The following is a 19942-nucleotide window of genomic DNA, read 5'->3' on the forward strand; positions in this document are numbered from 1 at the left end:
TGCACCTGGAATAATAGTATTTACTTGATGAAATCTGAGCTTTTGAGATAAGATGACTGCTTTTCGTTAAAAGGAAGTGGCACAGAAATGTGAAAATGAATTACTATGCATGTTTGGGAAAAAAATTGTCTTCAAACGTCAATCTCAGATAGCTATAGTCCCTTGTTGAGGGCTATACTGGGATTGACCCTAAGTTATAGGTCTGAGCTGCAGGTGAGGACCCAAAACGAGGGAGGGGGCCTTTAACAACCAGTACAGTCTAAGGCAGAAGGGCTATAGGACATTTAGAACATTCCACCCAATGAGGGCAGAGTTTTCTAAATTAAAAAGGAAGAAACAGAAAGACAAACATTTGAATGTTGGAGATGAAGTGTATACCGGCCATTATTAACCAGAGACTTCATTGTCTTAAAGGTTACTCCCAGCGTTCCAATGTTCTAAAAATAAATACTGGTTTGAGTTAAAGTTTTGTAATGACATGAATTTCAGAGAAAATTACTTAGTCTAAAGAAGTACAATTGTACAAGGTTGTGAGATATGCAAATGTTGTCCCTAAAGCTAACACACATTTTAAATAGCCATTGAATGTTTTTTTAATATATGTAATTTTGCTTCGACTTAAAAAAAAATGGTCAGTTTCCTACTCTGAATTGAAACAAACAGTCGCTCATTTGCATATATACTTGTTTACGTGATTTAGCAGGCATCGGAGTGTGAGCTTGTGTACCTTGCGGATTCTTGCTTTGGTCTGCTATGAATGCGGATGCAGTTTGCTCTGGCATGTGCGTAGCAATGTTAGCAATACCGCCCTTGTAAAAGTTACTTTCAGGAAACGTTCATTTTTTTACCGCTGCACGTCATGCTTTATCGCCAAATGGAGGTGTAAAATAATCGCTGGAAGGATTTCCACTGTAAAAATAAACGGACCATTAGCTGTAAAGTCACTGGCAGATGCTTAAAGTTGTAATGATAGAGCCCGCCCACAACCGCAGCACCACACCGCGATTGGTCAGGGGAAAAGACCACTGGTTCTGTCTGCTTTCACTCTAGCTGTGTGCCATTTCAGAAGGTGAAAGCCAAAGGTAAGTTTTTTGTGCTTGCGCTGCTCCTTGACTTGAGAACAGGCATTATGGATGATGACCAAATATGTATTTTCAAATGAGCAAAACAGGATTATTCTTATGTAAATGCTTGTGGTGATGTACTGCGTGCAGTTCGTTGTGTATTTTGAAACTATGCGCAACAAGTCAGTTCAACTATTACTGCTCATCTGATAGTCACATTTCTCAAAAAGCAAATGCACGCGAAGTTGGGGAATGTACATGTTTTACATATACTCAGATATATGCGTATATGTAAATACAAAGGATTAGAAATGAAAGGATTGCCATGTTTTCTTGTTCATACTTTCTAGTTTATTGGGCACAGCAATTGTTTTAAAAATGTATCAAACCGAGAAACGAGCAGAATAACGTTAAATTAAGACTTCACATACAGTAGTGCGGATTTTTAACAATGTTTTAAAATTCTGTGATGGTGAATTTCAAAGTCTTAATTAGATAACCGATTTCAACTAACGCTTTGCTTGTGTACAAAACGCAGTAGTTCCACTCAGAAAAGATGAGATATTTTTCTATAAGACACATAAACAAAGTCTGGTTGTACTTCTGAAACTACTGATATACGTTACTAGCAATGTATGGAAACGCACAGATCTAACTTTAAAAAAGGAAGCAAGGTAGGCTAACTTTAACATTTAAGAAGTTCAAATATTGTTGATGTAATTGGCAAATTAGGCAATAATTTAAAAAGAAGACCACTATGTGTCTGTACAAATATCACATTCTTGAGTCTCTTTCAGTCAAAATGTTTGCTTAAAATGTACAGAAGGACAAATGAATGGCTTGTGCTGTTCTCATTTCCCAGAGGAATTTCATACCCTCCTGCCTAGAGCTGCTACATAAAGACTTTCTTTCATACTGATGAAATTCCCTCTGACTTTCGGAGCAATTTACACCCCAACGTAAATTCTTCAAAATTTGATAAGTCACGAAATATGGCTCTGGTCTCCTTATGACTGAAACACAATACTCTTTTTACACCATGCTGTACGAAATAAATACCCCTCTATACACATGGAGTCATGGGGCACACTCTGTTTTGCACTCACTGCAACTCCCCGTTAAATAGAATTTAACATCATAAAAAAGAATGCAGTCGCTTAAACTAGAGTGGAGTTTGCACCACATTTTTTGTTTGTTGAAATCGAAGTTTAGGGGTTAAGTGCATGCTTCTATTCCCATCACTCCTGCCATCACAGCTGGAATGCCACCCACTAATAAATGTGTACTGAGACTAAAAGCACTTTGAAATAGTCAATCATTTTTCCAACTAAAATATAAAGGTGAATGTGTTTGAAAATGTATGTTTCCACCTGTTATGGTGAACAAATGATGGATGCTTCCTTTCTGCCTGCTGTATATATGGCATATGCCTTAAGTACCTTCCAATGTGTATATACCTTATCGTTTCAGAAAGGATATCAAAAGGAGAGAAGAATGAAGACTTTTGCCAAATTTTTTCTGGGGCTTTTAATCTTGAGGACAATTGGGGCTGCTCCCCCAGCAGTCTCAATCTATGACACTGACGCATACGACATTGATTTAGATGATGTGGTCAACATTTATGATTACAATGACGGCTTGAACATTGACCAGCCAGAGGTAATATTAAATATTTTGACTTGTAATTTACAATGTTCACATCATTCAAAATATCACACATGGAGAGGTGTGCATTGTGATTTGGTCGGTTGTAGTATCCCTAAAACGAAACCCACAGACCTGGATTAAAGGATGGATCATGCCTGTTGGACACCTTGTAAAGTAGTTTATGGAGTTCTGAAAGAGAGCTCCCATTCTACAAGCCCTCAACTATATTCTTCAGTGGATTGTTCACATATATAAAGGGGAAGTTAATGCAAATCATCAGCGCATGCCACCATAATACAGCAAATAGTGGGTTTTTCTATTTTACACCCCCCCCTCTCTATGCTAATAGGGTTTGTTTGGTTACATCATACAATTTTAGCATTGCTGTAGAAATGTGGCACCTGCTGGCAGTAAGAAATGAGACGTTCTCAAAGGAAAGGATTGCAGGTGCAGCCATATCGCCATGGCACCTAGCAGCAGCTGCCTCCCACCAATGCCCCTTCACCTCCTCAGCCACAACAGAAGTGAGGGGAATGGTTGTTGTTGCTGCTAAGGCCATCTTCTCCTTCTCCTGTGTCTGCAGAGGACAGAGGGAACTAGTGGAGAGGCTGGTGCTCCTGCATGACCTCTCACCCCCTTTCCAAGTCTTCCTTGGGACTACACAGACCCAAGGGAAGAACAGAAGGAATATCAGTTCTCAGGATCAGCTGTCACTCTTGTACTTTGTGCTTTCCAGTGTGGTGGCTCCTTGTGCGCTTTGACAGCGTTGGGTCACTCACCACCCGAGTGGATGACAGGAAGAGCACAAATAAAGGCGGAGATGAATGGCAAGAGAAAAGGTGCTACTTTGTATTTTAGGGTGATAGGAGAAGGGTGACCACCCTGAAAGAGATGGGGGCGGATTGCATGGGCGCTAAGTAGGCTTTAGTGTATGTTTGTTGGGAGACTGGAATGGGCCTCCCAGACAAAATTGTGGGAAGGTGGCAGGAGGCACGTATATCTTCCGGAAGGAGAGCAAAAGGGTGGATATGCTGTTTAGAGCTGCCACACTACACTTCTCCTCAATATATGTGTTTCTAAGCACAGGTCATTAAGGAGGTGAGTGGAAAGGGTGATGTGTCTACTACATACTAAATACAAATGTACATGGTATCACCAAAGCAATGTTTTCTAACTTGAAGCCGAAAATAATGTAATCTTTGCACATCGCGTCTATGCTGTCACTTGGCACAGTTAGAGGAAACCAGTCCCATTGTTGATGCCTGCACATGCACAGTGCAGTATGTTCCTGTATTCATTACTGATTATGAATATTACACACACAGCACCACATCTCTAGCGTCTCGGATATACAACTCTAATAAGTAGATTCATCCTTAATAAGTAGTACACGTATGTAATACAACAACAATTACTGTTTTCAATAAGCTCATCAAAGTTTGGATGATGTATGACTTTGCTAGAACCCTTATGCAGCAGAACACACTATTCATATATCACATGTTGTAATATAGGAAACCTCTGTACATGTCCTAAACAAAATTGACAAGTGGAAAGCACAACATATGGTTTGTCTGTAAGCATCCACGGAAAGTACAGGTTACTACTGCAGAATGCAACACATTTAGATGCTTTCTTGAGGGAGTAAACCCTGTCCCTGACCGTGTCATATTTCCTACATCATTTATAACTTCTGAGGTTTAATACCTTCAAATGCCCGCGCCCTGGTGGCTGCACTGAATACGGATTGAGACTCCTCAGACTCCATCTCATTACATCACAACACAGCTGACATAGTAGCATAACACATGACATCAGAATAAAACATATCCCTGATCTGCCAGGACTAGTTTTATGTCTTAATATTCTTTTCGTTAACAGTTACAGTGTAAATGAACGAGATGAAAACATGACTTTAAACAAGTAAACCAGTAAATATAAACTGGTATGCATAAGTGAAAAAACATTCTTGCACTATGCAAATGAATCCTAAACATTTTCAAAGGCACATTACAAATGCGATACTGCACAATTTAACGTCAATGTTACAAGTCATTTGCCAGCCTAGTGGAAATATTGCATGCAATATTATCAAATGCAAAATTGACATGATTAAAAGAGACCAAGCCACTAGCTTAAATCTCGTAAAAAAGTGTCCAAATAAAAAATCCTACTACCTGGGAACTTCGTGCGGAAATCCATGTAGAAACACTGATTTCAACATGGCATTGCCTCACTTCAGAAGGAACCTATCTACAATGACTTATAATACCACTGCAAGAAATGACGACCAGCAGAAAAACAGTTTGCAGGGTAGCAAACCTCTCACCATCAGTTGTCAATGATTACATTTTTAGAAGTCAGACAAGACTGGGCCAGTGAAGATCTGTCAGTTGAAGATATTTTTTAATGTATGTTTGGTGATTTGCAGGGTGAAGCTTTCCACTGTTAATGCCAGCAGTTTTTATGGGTAACTGCATGTTTACATCCACGATAGAGATGCTTAGGGAACTATCTAAGTGAGCCCTTTCTAAGGGTATATAACGAATATTAGCGTTCTGGCTCTGCAGACACCAAGGAGGCAGGGATCGGCTAGAAAAGCCATGCACGTTGTCTTTATCCTGCAATATAATGCCTTATTTTATGTGACATCTCTAATGTAAGAATTCCCATCTGGTCATGATATACAATAGATTTCTTTGATTTCAAGGCGCTCATGGCTAAACCACGCATGCCTCTACTACACTGCCTAAACTACGAATGCATCTGAACAACGCATTCTTTTACCACACATGCTTTACCATGCTATTTCGTGGTAAAGGCATAGCTGGTAAAGGGATGTGTGGTAAAGAACAAACCCAAGGCTACCCACCCTTAGCCCTAAAAATTACCCCGACCCCCACTGAGCGCTAAAAACTACCATGACCTCACCCTAAACCCTAAAAACTAATCCATCCACCCCTCCCCAGCTGTAAAACATTTCCTGAACGACCTGAGCCCTAAAAACTACCTCAACACCCCACAGCCCTCAAAAGTACCCCGACCCCCCTGAGCCCTTAGAAGTAACCCGACCCCCTGAGCCCTAAAAACTACCCTGATCCCCCTGAGCCCTAAAAGCAACCCCAACCCCATCATGCCTTAAAAGCAACCCCAAACCCCCTAGCCGTGAAAAAAACCCTGACCTCCCAACTCTGAGTGCTAAAAACTACCCCAACCCTTTAAAACTATCCCCAGCCCTCCAAAACCCAGCCCCACGTACCAGTCCACATCTTTCCCGATCCTTCCTCTAACTGCGCCCCTCAATCTCAACATCTAGACCACGCACTGCCTTACCCATGCATATGCGTGGTTAAGGCAAGTGCGGTTCCGCTTGCGGGGATACGACGCGCATGACTCAGCCCACGTTGTAAAGGCTGTTTCACTTTTGAAATCGTATAAGGCCTCCAATCAAGTGAAGAGGCCTCAAACATTATGGGGTTGATCATTAGTCACCTGGTACAGACGGGCCAATACTATGGGTTGCCCCATTATCATTACTGCCTGGTGTTCTTGCACTGCTACCAGACCATTACGAAGACCCATCAGGAAGTAGGAATAAAGTGGAGATTGCTGTTGCCAAGTCAATTCTCAATAATTAATCTATATTTATGGCCAGATTTTAACCTGAATGTTTTGCTTACTTTGCACAGATAAAATGTTCCAGTGAAATACTTGCAATATGCAGTGGTGATGTGGGATTTGTAATCCCGGTTCAGCCAGACAATATTTTGACTGGCTTAATTGGGATTTTTTTTAGTCATCTGAGTCAGACTCAAGCTAAAATCAGCCCTACAAAGAGGTTCAAATCAGCGCTATGTCACTTTCTCGTGCGACTGAAATGAGGTCATGGATGCATGGCTGGTTCATGGCAGCCCCTCCTGCCCTGAAAGCCACCCCCTCTCCTGCAGCCCACTGGGAAAATGCCAGCACTGTAGAATGGCTGGTGCAGCCCTTCTAGTTGACCAAAATGCTCAATTTAAAAAGGTGTAACCGTCTCCTCTGTATAAGCTCCTGTTAACTTAGGACTTGCCTGACATACGGCAGTCCAGTAAGTAGTAACCTTGAGATATCAATGAGTGATAACCTGTTAGATGTACATTAGCAGTCCATGTACAGAGTCACCACTTCTAAGTAGCACTTGTACCTTAAAGATAGGGAAATCCCTAAATTGCTAGCTACAGAACTGTCCAAAGACTTCTTTAATACATACAATTACTGTCAATATTGTAATGAAATACTGTAAATGTAGACCTCATACCAAAATCCCAAATGTGAAATCAGAATTGCAATACCTTAATTGGAAGTATAGTTTTTAAGGTTTTAGTTTTTAAGGTTAATTTGTTTGCGATTAAAATGTTGGATTTTTACCCAGTCACTGTTTGAATAAAAGAAATGGGCTTAGCAGCATCTGGAGAAAAAAATCCAATATTAAAATGCAAATGTTTTTTATTGTAGAGAATTCACGTTTATGCTCATAAATCTTTGGAGATTTAGAGACATTTTATCTGAACTGCTTGTGGGTGGTTGCTCTCTGCAGTTTTTCTGGATACGTTTGATGTTTGAGTAGTGTACTGATGGCAAGAGAACAAGTGTGCTCTCCAACAGAGACCTTCACCATGGTGGCTGATAAATTAAGTAGACAGTGAGACTGCTCTGTCAAGAAATAAGGCCTTGCTTTGTCTGGTATAAATACAGCAGTTAAGCAGGATTGGATACACACCAGGAACAGCTATAGGTCACTGCAATTGTAGCCTTCAATGGAATGCTGGCATCAGCGTTTAAACTTCCTTGCAGTGTGGGTTCGCTTTGTAGGTTGAGATACAACAATATTGAGGTTTTAATATGGTACAACATTAACTGTAGAATACCACTTACCACTACATTGTCAAGGTGAATACATATTTGTGGATATACATGTACTATTCTTAGCTTCAAATCTACCTACCTTGATGATAAACATATCATCAAGGTCAGTAGGAATTGTTCTAACAAATGGTTAAAAATAGCAAATGTACACCTACATATGTATGTTTGCTTTGAGAAGTCAATATATAAATCATCAAGATAAGCAGATGTGAGACTATGACATGTAAATGTACACTTTCCACTGTATAAAAACTTTCACAATATAGTGGTAGTTGATATTCTGCAGGTGATATTTTTGACTTCAATATTATGACATACAACCATCTATTGAAGCCTTCAGAGAAAGTGTTCTCTGGCTCCTGCTGAATGCGATGTTTGAGGTTCATCCTGTGTATTTACTGGAGTTGAACATGCTGCAAGCGCTAAGGAAGACAGAGGATCTGGCAACCGAAAAAGGGGAATCACTGCAGTTCCGGCACTGTTGTGTTTGAGAATGATATTCAGATTAGCTGCAAAGTCCGTGGGGTTCACATAAGTGAACAGATTTTGTTAGGCACAGTCTTCAAGAGTAACTGGAATCATATAGGAAGCAATGCCACCATTGTCATCATCATGTTTCCTTTCTTTTGTTAAATAAAACCATTAAAGGTACAGTATAAACATATAAAAAGGTAATGTAATAAATCATTCACTTTCATTGTGCAAAACTATTTCTAAGTGGAACTCATTGTGTGGGGAATTTCGGTCTAGCGTTAAAAAATCATTATACTATTCTAGAAAAGACTAAAAGAGGTTCAAATAAAACATTCTAAAACGTATATGGTTTGAGCATTAGCACGAGGGAGTACCTTGATAAAAAGGCAAAAGACCAGTTATACAAACAATTGGGGCCGTACATTTAATATACAAGAAAGTGCTATTTTGAGGAGCATTCACCCTAATGTACCTTGTAGCTGACAGGTATCTTGCAAATGAATACACCACAAGTCTCTTGTGTTGATTTGACATATTATGAGAGCTGTATAGTGGTCCCTACACCCAATAAGTTTACAGAGGGGAATAATTCAACGTGTGTGTTGTTTAGCATAAGCATTACATAAAAAATAGCCCATGTTCAGTATTCTCTGGGATTAGACAACCCATCGGACACCGGATTGATATGTCTCCCTTTGTCGCCCAGGAGTGGGTAAAAGAAGCCAAAGGTAATATACCCAATCTGATTTAACATAAAGTGCACATGCAACAGGGTTGGTAACCTAATCCAGATATTGCACATGTTCGGGTGCACAATTAAACAGCAGGAAGGACTCTAACAGGGTACCAGGAGAAACCACAGGGAGTTTTGCACCTAATATATCATTTCAGAAAGATGTTATTAGCTTCTCCCAAGCACTCTTAGGTAATGCTGAGGGCTGTAGCTAGAAACCTTCCAGACCTAACTTAAATAGCCAATTTTTGAAATCGACAAGCCAGGTGATCTTCTGAACATGGTGGCCATCTATTATAATACTAATACAATCCCTATAGGGACGGAGATCCTTGTTTGTCCAAAGCCTTAGCCAATATTGGATAGGTCTAAACATGGCGATGTCATAAATTGATGTTAAGTTTAGGTTGAATATGACAGGTAGGGTCGGTGCAGTGGTGGGCAGTCTCAAGAGGGACTCACTAAAGGTGTTTTAGGCGTTTTTCAAGGATTTTGAATTTACAGTACCCCCATAAATCTGTCCCATACATGACCCCACTGCATGCTTGAATCTTATATATCTCCAATGGAGGGTAGATAGCAAAAGTGAGTGATCTATTGGCAAATCTTAGAATGGACCCAGTTCTTTGCTTTAGTGTCTTGACACTTTTCTGTACCTGGATTACCCATCTATGGGAGTCTTCCAGTCTTGCACCCAAATAGTCAAATTCATGGGCCCTATCAAGTCTCTCTCCCCCTAGGAGTACCTTACTCTTAGGTTTTTCCTCCTGTTACCAAAGACCAGGTACTTGGTTTTGATTTTGTTAATTTCCAGTCCGTGGGGTACCATTGTCTTGTCTCCTCAGGAGCAGTAAGTTTATGAAATAAAAAGGCACTACTGTCAAATTTCCTTTCAGACTGCCCAAGAAAAGGCTGACTTGTGTCAGTAGCCAATGTTTCACCCAGCACAGAACAATATATATGTGAAAGATGTGATGTGTCTCCTTACAATGTCACTCTTAGGAGGCAACTCCCACCAAGGGAAACACGTCATCTGGTAATCTTGTAATCTTGTAATTCTCAATTGAAAGTGATGGTACCAATGTAGAAATCAACAAGGCAGCAAACTTCTACTATCATGAGGAAAAAAAAAGAGGAAGGCAATGCTAAGAAAAGATATCAGGAGGAACACAATATCACCTGCTGGATGCAAAAATCGGGGACAAAATAGTAACAAAAGAGCAACGATCGCAAAGAACAATCAGGGTACAAAATAAACTGTGATGCTTGTTCCTCGCATACAGATTCCTTTACATATGCTTAAAATAGGAACTGACATAATTGGAAATATGCTGGAAAGGGCTTCTTACAAGGCTTGGTCCCCATTCTTTCCAAGTGCTCTGGTGTGTTTTTTTACTATAAAGAAGCCAACGTGAGACATCCTGAGTCTCTTGCAGAATTCTGGCATCCTGCTGCTGTCCTTCATGGTCTCTCCTTACTTGGGGAACAATCCCTCTGGGTCTCTGCAGAAACAACCCAGACAGAGACAATTCTGAGTATCATTCTTAGAATTGCATCTGGCAATGCACTGATCGACAGTGAATAAAACGCTTCTTTCCATTCTGAGCCAAGGTGACCTCAGGTGTACTCTTAGTAGTGTCCACTGCACAGATCATGTTACAAATATAACACCTGCCTATACTAAAGAAGCAACATGTCTTCATTGGATTAATATTAAGACTATAAAATCATTTGGTAGAAGGGTGCTGTGACCAGACTCTCATCACAGAGAGTTCTAATAATATTCTGCTTCCAGCAAGTAAGGCATTCCCAAAATCAAGTCTAGGGAGAGAAAGGACATTTACTGCACTTTTCCCCTGGCATGTTTCAAGGTATATGATTTTTATGAGTGCAGAGATAGACATTTGGTGATTTTGTCATCTTGTTTTATGAGTAATAAAGGTGAGAGCAGTGTCAAGAGGGAATCTCGGACTACAATGAAGATCAAAAACCATCACATTTTCAAGTGTCATGAAGAGAGAGGTCATAATTACTTTTTTTAAAGGGTGGATAAAAAGGAGTAATACAACTCAGTTAATGAACTAATTCTGCAGTCTTACAAGGCAAATGTGTAGGGTGATGCTGTCCCAATATGTGTCATGATTGAAAATACAATCACGTGTTGGGAGCATATTGCTGCACAGAATCACCTATAACCTTGAGAACTAACTTTAAAAGACCACTAAACAAAGTAACAGTGCTAAGCTCAAAATTGAACCTGTCGGTACTCCACAATGCATTGATATCTGTTTGAGATGTTCTTCCTAATCGTCACCTCTTGAAATCTGCTAGTGAGTGAGGAAGCAAACCTTGAAAGCACACGTGTAGCCCATTGTTTGAATTAATCTGTCATTGTCCACTGTTTCATAGCCACCAATGAGCTTAGAAGAATCATATTAAGTTTAGAAGAACAAGTAAAAAACAAGTAAAAAAAACATTCCTTTGTCTAACAGGTGATGTGTGTCATCTCTTTAAGTCTATCCTACGTCAATAGTTTTGGCTTAGGTTGGAAATTGAAGTGTTTTTTTGATTTGAGATGAGGTTTGTTTGAGTATGTGGGTGTTGGACTTAACCCTTTTGGCAGGTTCACCCCGAAACGTTTTGCGTTCTCCTAGCCTTTTTCTGTAACCTGGTGTTGGAGATTTTAGGCCTCTGAGCACTTTAGCACTGTGGTCCACTGTAAAGTGTGTGCACGCTCTGAGTGCGAGTGGTGAGATTGGCCTGCCCTCCCATAGGAATGCATGGGGGGATATGTGTGTGCATGATAATTCCTGGTATGAGAGGAGTGCAGGGGCAAGTTTAGTATGTATGAACTTGTAAGAATAAATGCTGCGCAATGGTGTGCACAGATTTATGGTGACTGGTGGAGAAATGCCACTTTTAGAAGTTGGCATTTCTGTGTGCTATGTGTCTGCCTGCCTGATGTGAATTGCATGTCTGGCTTGTAATTGACAGGGGCTGAGATGTGTAGGTGGCTCCAGGAGGGGCGGGATGAATCATTGCTAGGCTGAATGGGACACCTGAGCTGAGAGTGGCGGGAGGAGAGATCCCCTGACTCTGAATAGGAAGGTGCTTCCCTAGTACATTGCTGGCTCCGCCCCCTGTGGTGTGTCTGATCACTAAGCCCCCACCTGATAAAGGGGAGAGGAGCTGGCCAAAACAAAGTGCTCCAAATACCCCCTGAACCAGTTCTGACTGATATCCCCAAGCCCTGTGCTGTGACACAAAGGGAGTTACTAGTATAAATATAGGGGCTGTGACCCCATGAAAGTTGTTCAGTTCTGATCCAGAATACTGCCGGAGCGTGCTACTGCTGGGGCCCAGGGGGGACTGCCACCATAGGCCCTGCACAGCCCGTTCATCCCTGAAGACCTCTTTGCTGGGATCTTTTTCTTCATCTCTTTATCCCAGGACCTTCAGGACTTTTGGTGCTTCTAGCGCCCTGTGAGCGCTTTTTTTTCTCTTGCCAGGAGCGAGGAGCTGACGTCTGCAGCACTGCGCTGCAGGAGGAGAGCGGGGGAATCCCCAGCGCAGGGATTCCCCTGCAGTGTGCCTTGTTCGGCGGGAGCCCACCCCGCTCAATTTTACATTCACATGGTGGGTACCCACCCCGTATTTTGCCGCATGGAGCGGGTGCCCACCCCGTTTATATCTTAAATTAGTAGGGAGCCTACCCCTCATTAGCCGCTTTGATGTTATTTTTCCTAGTGGGTGCCCACTCCGCATCTAGGAGTCTTGACCGGGCCACTGCGATCCAGCGCGTGACCTGGAAGTTAGGCAAACTGCCTGGTGGTGGGCGGGACTTCCTCCTGGTGGCCGGAAGTCAGCACGGGGCCCCCGTAAGCCTGGGAGAGCCCCGTACATCTGGATTGGAATCCCGGGTTCCAGGAGGGGGCCCGGGTGAAGTGAGAAGAGCCCTGAGCGGAGAAACCTGGCAGGAGATCGCCGCATGAAGAGCTAGAGGAGATCGCGGCATGAGGAGCGAGAGGAGAGGACGCGCAGACAGCTCAGTGAGTAAGGGCTTGTATTGGCACATCGGGAGTGCCTGTTCTTAAGAGCAGACCTGCCAGAGGGCAGGCCGCTCTAACATGCGGTGGCATTTGTTCTTTGAGGGCACAGTGAGTGCCCCCATCATTTCCTGAGTGGACCCGCTATTGCGGGCCGCTCCAACGATGGGGGCCTAGTTAATTACAAGCCCAGTAGGGACCTGAGGCCACAGAGGTGCTAGGGCCCCTTTAGTTTCAGCCATCCCAGATGCCCCGCCTGACAGTTGGCAGCTGCATCGTCTTTGAGGCAAGTCGATTTCCTTCCGCAGAGCCCATTGTCGGTGCTCGTGCTCCTGCCCCAGCTGCCTGCTTGACAGAGAGTAGCTGCAACATTTTTTGCATATTTGTTCAGAGGGCACATTGAGTGTTCAGGCCCATGTTTTGAATTCCCAGCTGTGCAGCAATTAGTGCCAGCTGCAACGTTTAGGCCATTTATTCCTTGGGGGAAGTTCTTTGCCCCATAACATTCAGAGGTGCGCAGCTCTTAGTGCCAGCTGCTACGATTAGACCTGCGCAAAGTGCGCTCCCTTGATTTTCGCTGCCTAGGCAGCACGCCCTGACTTTTGGACATAGGGCATTTGAGCCCCTTTAGAGATGGCCAGTCGGCCAGGGGGACTGTGGAGTTTGTAGGGCACCAGGCCCTAATGTGACATGTGGTGCTAGAAAATGTGATCCATGTAGTATGATTTACGCTCCCTGTTTTATACCTCTAAATGTTGTTTTTATGATTATGAGGTTGTTTTGCATATTATGGTTTATGATAGTGAGATTATGTTCCACTGTGATTTATGCCCCTAATGTGAGTTATGCTTAGGAGGTTAGGGTCTAATGCGGTTAGACTTATGAGAGCATTGCATAATGTGTTTATGCGAGTGAGGTTGGCGCAGAATGTAATTCGCACCTAATGTGATACTCTGCATAATGTACTTTATGTTACAAGCTGATGCTAAGTACAGTGATTACCAGTGGTTACGTTTACTAAGTTTGCTTAGTGATGGCTCTGATAGTGGTCCAGTGGCCCCTGTCAGGTGTATATAATCCCTTGTAAATATGACCTAGTGCCAGGTGGCACCATGTATATTATGTGTTTACTTTTCTAATGTGTTATGAGAATACAAAGGCTATTTTTGCTATAACCTTGTGTGGAATTCCTTTTGTAGTGTGCCTGGGATGTTGTTGCTGTGTGCGTGTGCAGATGCTTTACACATGGCCACCGGGATAAGCCTGACTGCTCATGCCAAGCAGCCAAGGGGGTGAGCAGGGGATATCTTTGGCGTGTGACTCCCTTGCCCTGACTAGAGTGGTGGTCTCTGCCTGGCTTTGGGGCAAGCCTTAGCCAACCAGAGATCCCATTTTTGACAGTGGGTAATTTAGAAAAAAAATTAAAGCGTATGAGAAAGTGCCTGGAGAAAATTAAGATATTAATCAGCAGATGGTTCCAAGTATGGTGAAATTGACTTTGATTATATTAACAAGAAGAAGACCAAAGTAATATTGTGTTTGTTTGAGATGTTTGATACTGGCTAACAATTATTTGTTTGTGATAGGTAGGAAAGAGTCCCAAGTATGTTTGTATTTTGGTAAAACTACACAAACGATTGGTGGATCAACATTGCTGAAAAATTGATTTCTCATTGAAAATACTTGCCTAGAATGGCGAACTTAATAGCATGTTTCTAGAAGGGAAATAGTATGTTTTCTGCACAGGTTGATGGTGGTGTTTGCCAGAATAGAAAATAGATGACCCAGGAGATAAGTCACCCTCGTCTTGGATAGTTGGACTCAGCAATTAAAATTATATTTTTGTACTCTTTTCTTGTTTGTTTTAACTTGGAGAACATTTTGTGTAATTTGGGTTTCTTCTATTCATTTTCAGTCTTTTTCAATGTTCTTCTTGCCTGAAAAATCAATTCAATGAACCATGGCTGACCTGATTTATTTTGTGAGTTTTCAAGTAGCATGGGAGCATGATTATGTTATTATCGTAGTTCATGAGCAAGCCAATAAAACATGCTGAAAGGTTGCATTGTTTTACTTTTGGTATAATTAGATGCAGTAATATAGCAGGGGAGAGTTTATTTCAGAAGACAAGTGGAGTACAAAATGTTTTATTTACAAGTCCATTCCCCGTCCCACTAATGAAAATTGAAGAGTTCAATATCTGGAGCTGTATTATTGTGTATGATCAGGTTTGTATTTGCTGCTTACAATAACACTTTGGGCCTTATTACAATGTCGGGCGGACCTGTTCGGTATGGGAACTGCCCGACCATTGGTCGTCAGTTTCTCATACCTAACTACAATGTGAACGCACATGGTGCAGTCGCAAACTCCCATTTCCCAATCGGGGCATGTGCTGTTACTGTAAACTGGCTGTAGCACAAGCTCCCATATGGAAATAGGAGTTTGTGTGAATCCCTGCACCATGTGCCAGGCACATCACGATGCCTTCCACACGGTGGAGGGATTTTCAGGGGGACACCATGGGTGCCCCTTCGGCCCCAAACAGGAGACCGAAAGGAGAAGGGGTCTGCTAGGGGCCCCCCAAAGTTACTTTCCGACAGGCTTTCCATGTGGGCCTCGTGCTCTCCATACCACTGGAGTCAAGCTAGCCTGGCTGGTAAGGGGTGATACATGAAACCGGTCCCAAAATGCTTGTTTCTTGTCCAGGTAAGGCCTGGCCTGGCAGTTGGGGCTGGACAGTTCCCATGGAAAGCAAGGTTAAGACTGATTTCCATATGGCTTGGTTTAAATTGGAATGGCATGGGGAGTAAATAAAATGATGGATTTAGACCCAGATCTCTATCGTGGCCATAGTGTAGATTATAAGAGGGTTTATTAGGTCTAGGTTTCAAGTAGGTAAGTAGATAGCTAAGCCCCACCATAAGTGCATCCTGCTGCTCAGCCCATATCTCCAACTGACACTCCAATGCCACAAATGCTCTCTACATTCTCGATGACCTCACACACTAGCTGAGCAACAGGGACTTGGAACTCTGAGGACTATATTATGCATAGTTTATTTAATCAATATTGCAGCTACAGTATGCAAAGGACATTGTACTCCATCTTGCAGTGTATTTATGTGACAAAAACCAAGATGTATTGGCCGTACACTCCAGTACCTGACGATAACAGATATAGCTCTGCCAATAGGTATGGAATGATATGACAGACTATGCCCAGGGAGGTGTTATTCAACTGTTCAGGTGTTGGCGAAGTCAGTATCTCCTGTGGATTCCAGGGGCTCCTGCTGCTTCCTAAGGTTCAAATAGGTACTAAACGCTTCCCAAATATCTTTAGGCTGGGATTTGAGCAGCATGGGTTCCCACTAAATTTCAAGCTCTTTCTTATAGTATAGAAAATGTTTTAGCCAGCTCTTTACTTACAGAGCAAACCTACAGCCCCAGTGCACAGCCACCTCTTGCTTAGCCACTATGAGCAGTAAAGCCATTAATCTTCTGTCTCCAGCTGGGACATTCTTAACATACCCTAAAAGTGCAACTAATGATACTCTTTGTGTATGGAAGTCAGGGATTTGATCGAGTTTGTCAAACACTGATGTCCAGAACATAATCACTTTCGGGCATCCTCATGACAGGTGCAAAAATTCAGGGTCTAAGATACGGTAGCATGCACAGAGAACATTATCTATAAGACCCTTTTTATATAATGAAACAGAGATGTGATACATCCTGTGTAGGAATGTATTATGTATTAATCGTAGTCGGTGATTGAGTGAGAGTGCACTTGTCTGAATGTAGCCATACAGCCACTGTTATTCAGTGGGCCATGGGTTTAAATTAGCCTGGCACTCACCTTTTGATATCCAGAAGGAGTTTTATTTTGCATGGTTGTATATAATCAGGTAATGAGCTTCTATGAAGACTAGGATCCCAGCAGAGTCTGGCATGTATAAAGCGATGGAGGAGCTGAGGATATTAGATCTGGAATGACCGTGTCGCGAGGGAGTCTCAGTTTTAAAAGTGGCATATCATAGCCCAAGAATATGTGACCACTGAAAATAGCGAATAACGTGTGGACTTATACCAATTAATACATGACGCGGTCTTCTATTAGAACAGAGAGACAAAATATACCTAGGGACAAACGAATCCCCACGACAAGACTTGGTCATGTATATACTACTGTTTGGTCGCCCATGCAAACAATGATTGAAGCCTTGAAAAAGTTTCTATGAAACGAAACACGTGTTGGCTGCCAGTTCAACGCTTGAAAGGAGGATTGTCATATCAAGCTGCTTAATCCTGATTATATTGTTACTGTTTTTTAACGTTGTAATTCAAGATTCTGGCATATATTCTTATTAAATCGATACGGCAGGAACAATATTGATGTCCTGCTGGTAAATACTTTATGAATCAACATAAAATCGAATAGGAGTGCCAAGGTTTATTTTTGCCTTTATGTATTCACTGGGTCCAATTGGGCTTTGATGTTTTGGCACCTTAGGCAGTGAGGTGCAGTCATCTTAAACTCGAGGGGCACCAATACTTGTATGGTCATATTAAATGCAAAAGGGGAATAGATGTGCTACCAATTATTCCACCACTGCCATTTGTAAATATACTCAACTTTTTATATCCAGAAGGCGGCTTATTTTGCATGGTTGTATATAATCAGGTAATGAGCTTCTATGAGGACTAGGATTCCAGCAGTGCTTGGCATGTATAAAGCGATGGAGGAGCTGTGGGGTATATGTTGTGTACAGCATTACAAGTGACCCTGAGCCAGCCAAGAATAAAAAAAAGAGCATGGGTGTACAGTGAGGATCTTCCCTGGATATAACACTTTCGGTGTCGTCAGCCGTAGGTGTCTCATTTGAAGGAATAATTTCCAGTCCGCAGTTAGCAGCAGTACTGGTTTTGCATAGGAGAGATCTCACCTGCTAACAAGCAATTTAATTTTAAATAATTTCTATGACAATTCTAGGCCAAAACAGAGTATGTCACTGTGTTAATTTAGAATTTAGGTGTTCTAAGTAGAATGATCATATAACAGTAATGAGTGGGATGGTTCTGTGGTATCAGTTTCAACTGCAACTTGTGGCTGGAAAGGTGTTAGGTGATTCCATGAGTGCACAAACTGAGAATGTGCTCAGTAATAATACAGTGTATGTCTGGTGTCAGATCCCACCTTGCTCAAATGGTAGTGTAAGAACTTTCCAGACAATTGTGTGTTGTCTGTCTGCCTGCCTATTTTACGTTGATAAGGTTTGTGGAGATGCGATTCAAGAAGTGCCCAGTGAGTGAAATAGAAATATTGACAAAGAGATAAAAAAATTTGGGGAGAGACATTATTTTAGTGATGAAGATCCTACCAGCCATAGACAATGAGCCATTATTTTAGTGATTACGATCCTACCAGCCATAGACAATGGCAATTTAGAGCAAAGACACTCGTTCCTCCAGCTATGTAAGTGTTCTTTCATAGTTATCACGCCACACATCAACAAGTTTGTGCTAATTCTTATGCCTAGGTATTTGATAGTTGTGTCTGACCATCTCAATGGTAATTCAAGAGCAAAAAGCCTCATGGCAGGTAGTGAGGGGGAACATAACTGATTTGGTCCAATATGTGGTTTTCCCTGTGAGGCATCCAAATTTGATAAGTTCCCTAAGTATTGGTGGAGTAGTGGTCACAGATTCTTCACCGTGATATAATTTGTATACATGGCACCACCAGTTTCAGAGTTGTGTAATCTAGGTCTCTACTTCTACAGCAGTGAGGCAATCTGACTGCGAGTGGCACGATAGCTATGGCAAACAGTATAGAGAGGGTGACAGCTCTCTCTGGTATACCTAGCTATGGCGAACTGAATGGGCACTGCCCCATTTACACAGAGATGGGCAGTGTGCCTATCGTACAGCTGCCTAATCCATTTCATGAACTGGCTGCTAAAGCCACGGTGCTCTCTAATCATTAAGTGAGTCAAATGGTTAAGTTGCATGTAAAAATTAGGTGACTGCTTCCAATTGAAGGTTCAGAGAGTGTAGTAGTGCGAACGTGGTTTATAGGCTGAGGGCAGTGAAGTGCTCCTTTATTGGGTCTTACAATGTCAGATAGTAATGCGGCTATCATATTCATGATTTTGTGACCAATTTGGCAAAAATCTTCATGTCAACATTTATCATAGATAGGGTTCTATATTAATTGCACCTTTTACATGGTTTTTTAGGCTTTAACATGGTGACTATTAGGGCCTCTCGGAGGGAGGGCGGCAGACATCTGGTACTCAAAGCTTCTTCATATGCCATCAGCAGATATGGTGCTAGTATGTGTGAATATTCTTTGCAAAACAAGGTAGCCAGTCCAACTGATCATGTGGCCTTCTCTTTGGGCAAGCTGTGAAACACTTGCCCAATGTCCTGCATCATGAAGGGGACTTCCAGATATTGCATTGTCCAACCACAGAAGCATGATAGAATTAAAATAGTGACATATGTTTTCTGAAGTAGGGCTCACATTAGTTTTATATTGGTTAGTATAGAATCTCAGCATTATTTGTGCAATGTTATCGTTGTTAGATTAAGCCTCACCATCATAACCTATGAGCTGTGTAACGTATGAACTTACCCCGTGTCTGTAGAGCAGTTTAGCCAACTCCCCATTCATATTTCCTAGTGGTTGCTCTCTTCTATAAATAATACATTTCTCTGAAGCTGCTTCATCAAATTCAGTTAGTTTATCCTTAATATCTGCCAGTATCTGTGTTTTTCCAGAGGCAAAATAATCTAGTTCTAGTGCGTGTTTATCCCTCTCACATGCATTTAATTGTTGCTGCATCACCTTCAGTACCTCCTTTTATTTGGTCATTCATGAACCCTACAACTTTAAATGCCTCCCACAGTGCACATGCTGACGTTACCAACTGAAAGTTAAGAGCAAAGAAGTCAAGGATTTCTATTTTAATTGCTTCTCTGAATAGTCTGTCTCAGAGTTCACCAGGTGGGAGCCTCCATTAGAATGCTCTATCACATGTGCCCTGAAAGGTCAGTTTCAGTAGTTTTGTC

General features: G+C 41.9%; 1 protein-coding gene across 1 annotated transcript in view; it reads left to right on the forward strand.

The window, feature by feature from the left end:
- The first annotated feature begins 950 nt into the window (after positions 1 to 950).
- EPYC (epiphycan) overlaps positions 951 to 19942 on the forward strand; it is a 201686-nt gene continuing 182694 nt past the window's right edge. Inside the window, exons 1-2 of the mRNA XM_078674261.1 lie at positions 951 to 1082; positions 2535 to 2723. Coding sequence (XP_078530387.1) covers positions 2559 to 2723 — 165 coding nt within the window. The 5' untranslated portion in view covers positions 951 to 1082; positions 2535 to 2558. The remainder of the gene's footprint in view (positions 1083 to 2534; positions 2724 to 19942) is intronic.

The sequence above is a fragment of the Lissotriton helveticus genome, chromosome 1_1, assembly GCF_964261635.1.
Source record: "Lissotriton helveticus chromosome 1_1, aLisHel1.1, whole genome shotgun sequence".
Classification (NCBI taxonomy): domain Eukaryota; kingdom Metazoa; phylum Chordata; class Amphibia; order Caudata; family Salamandridae; genus Lissotriton; species Lissotriton helveticus.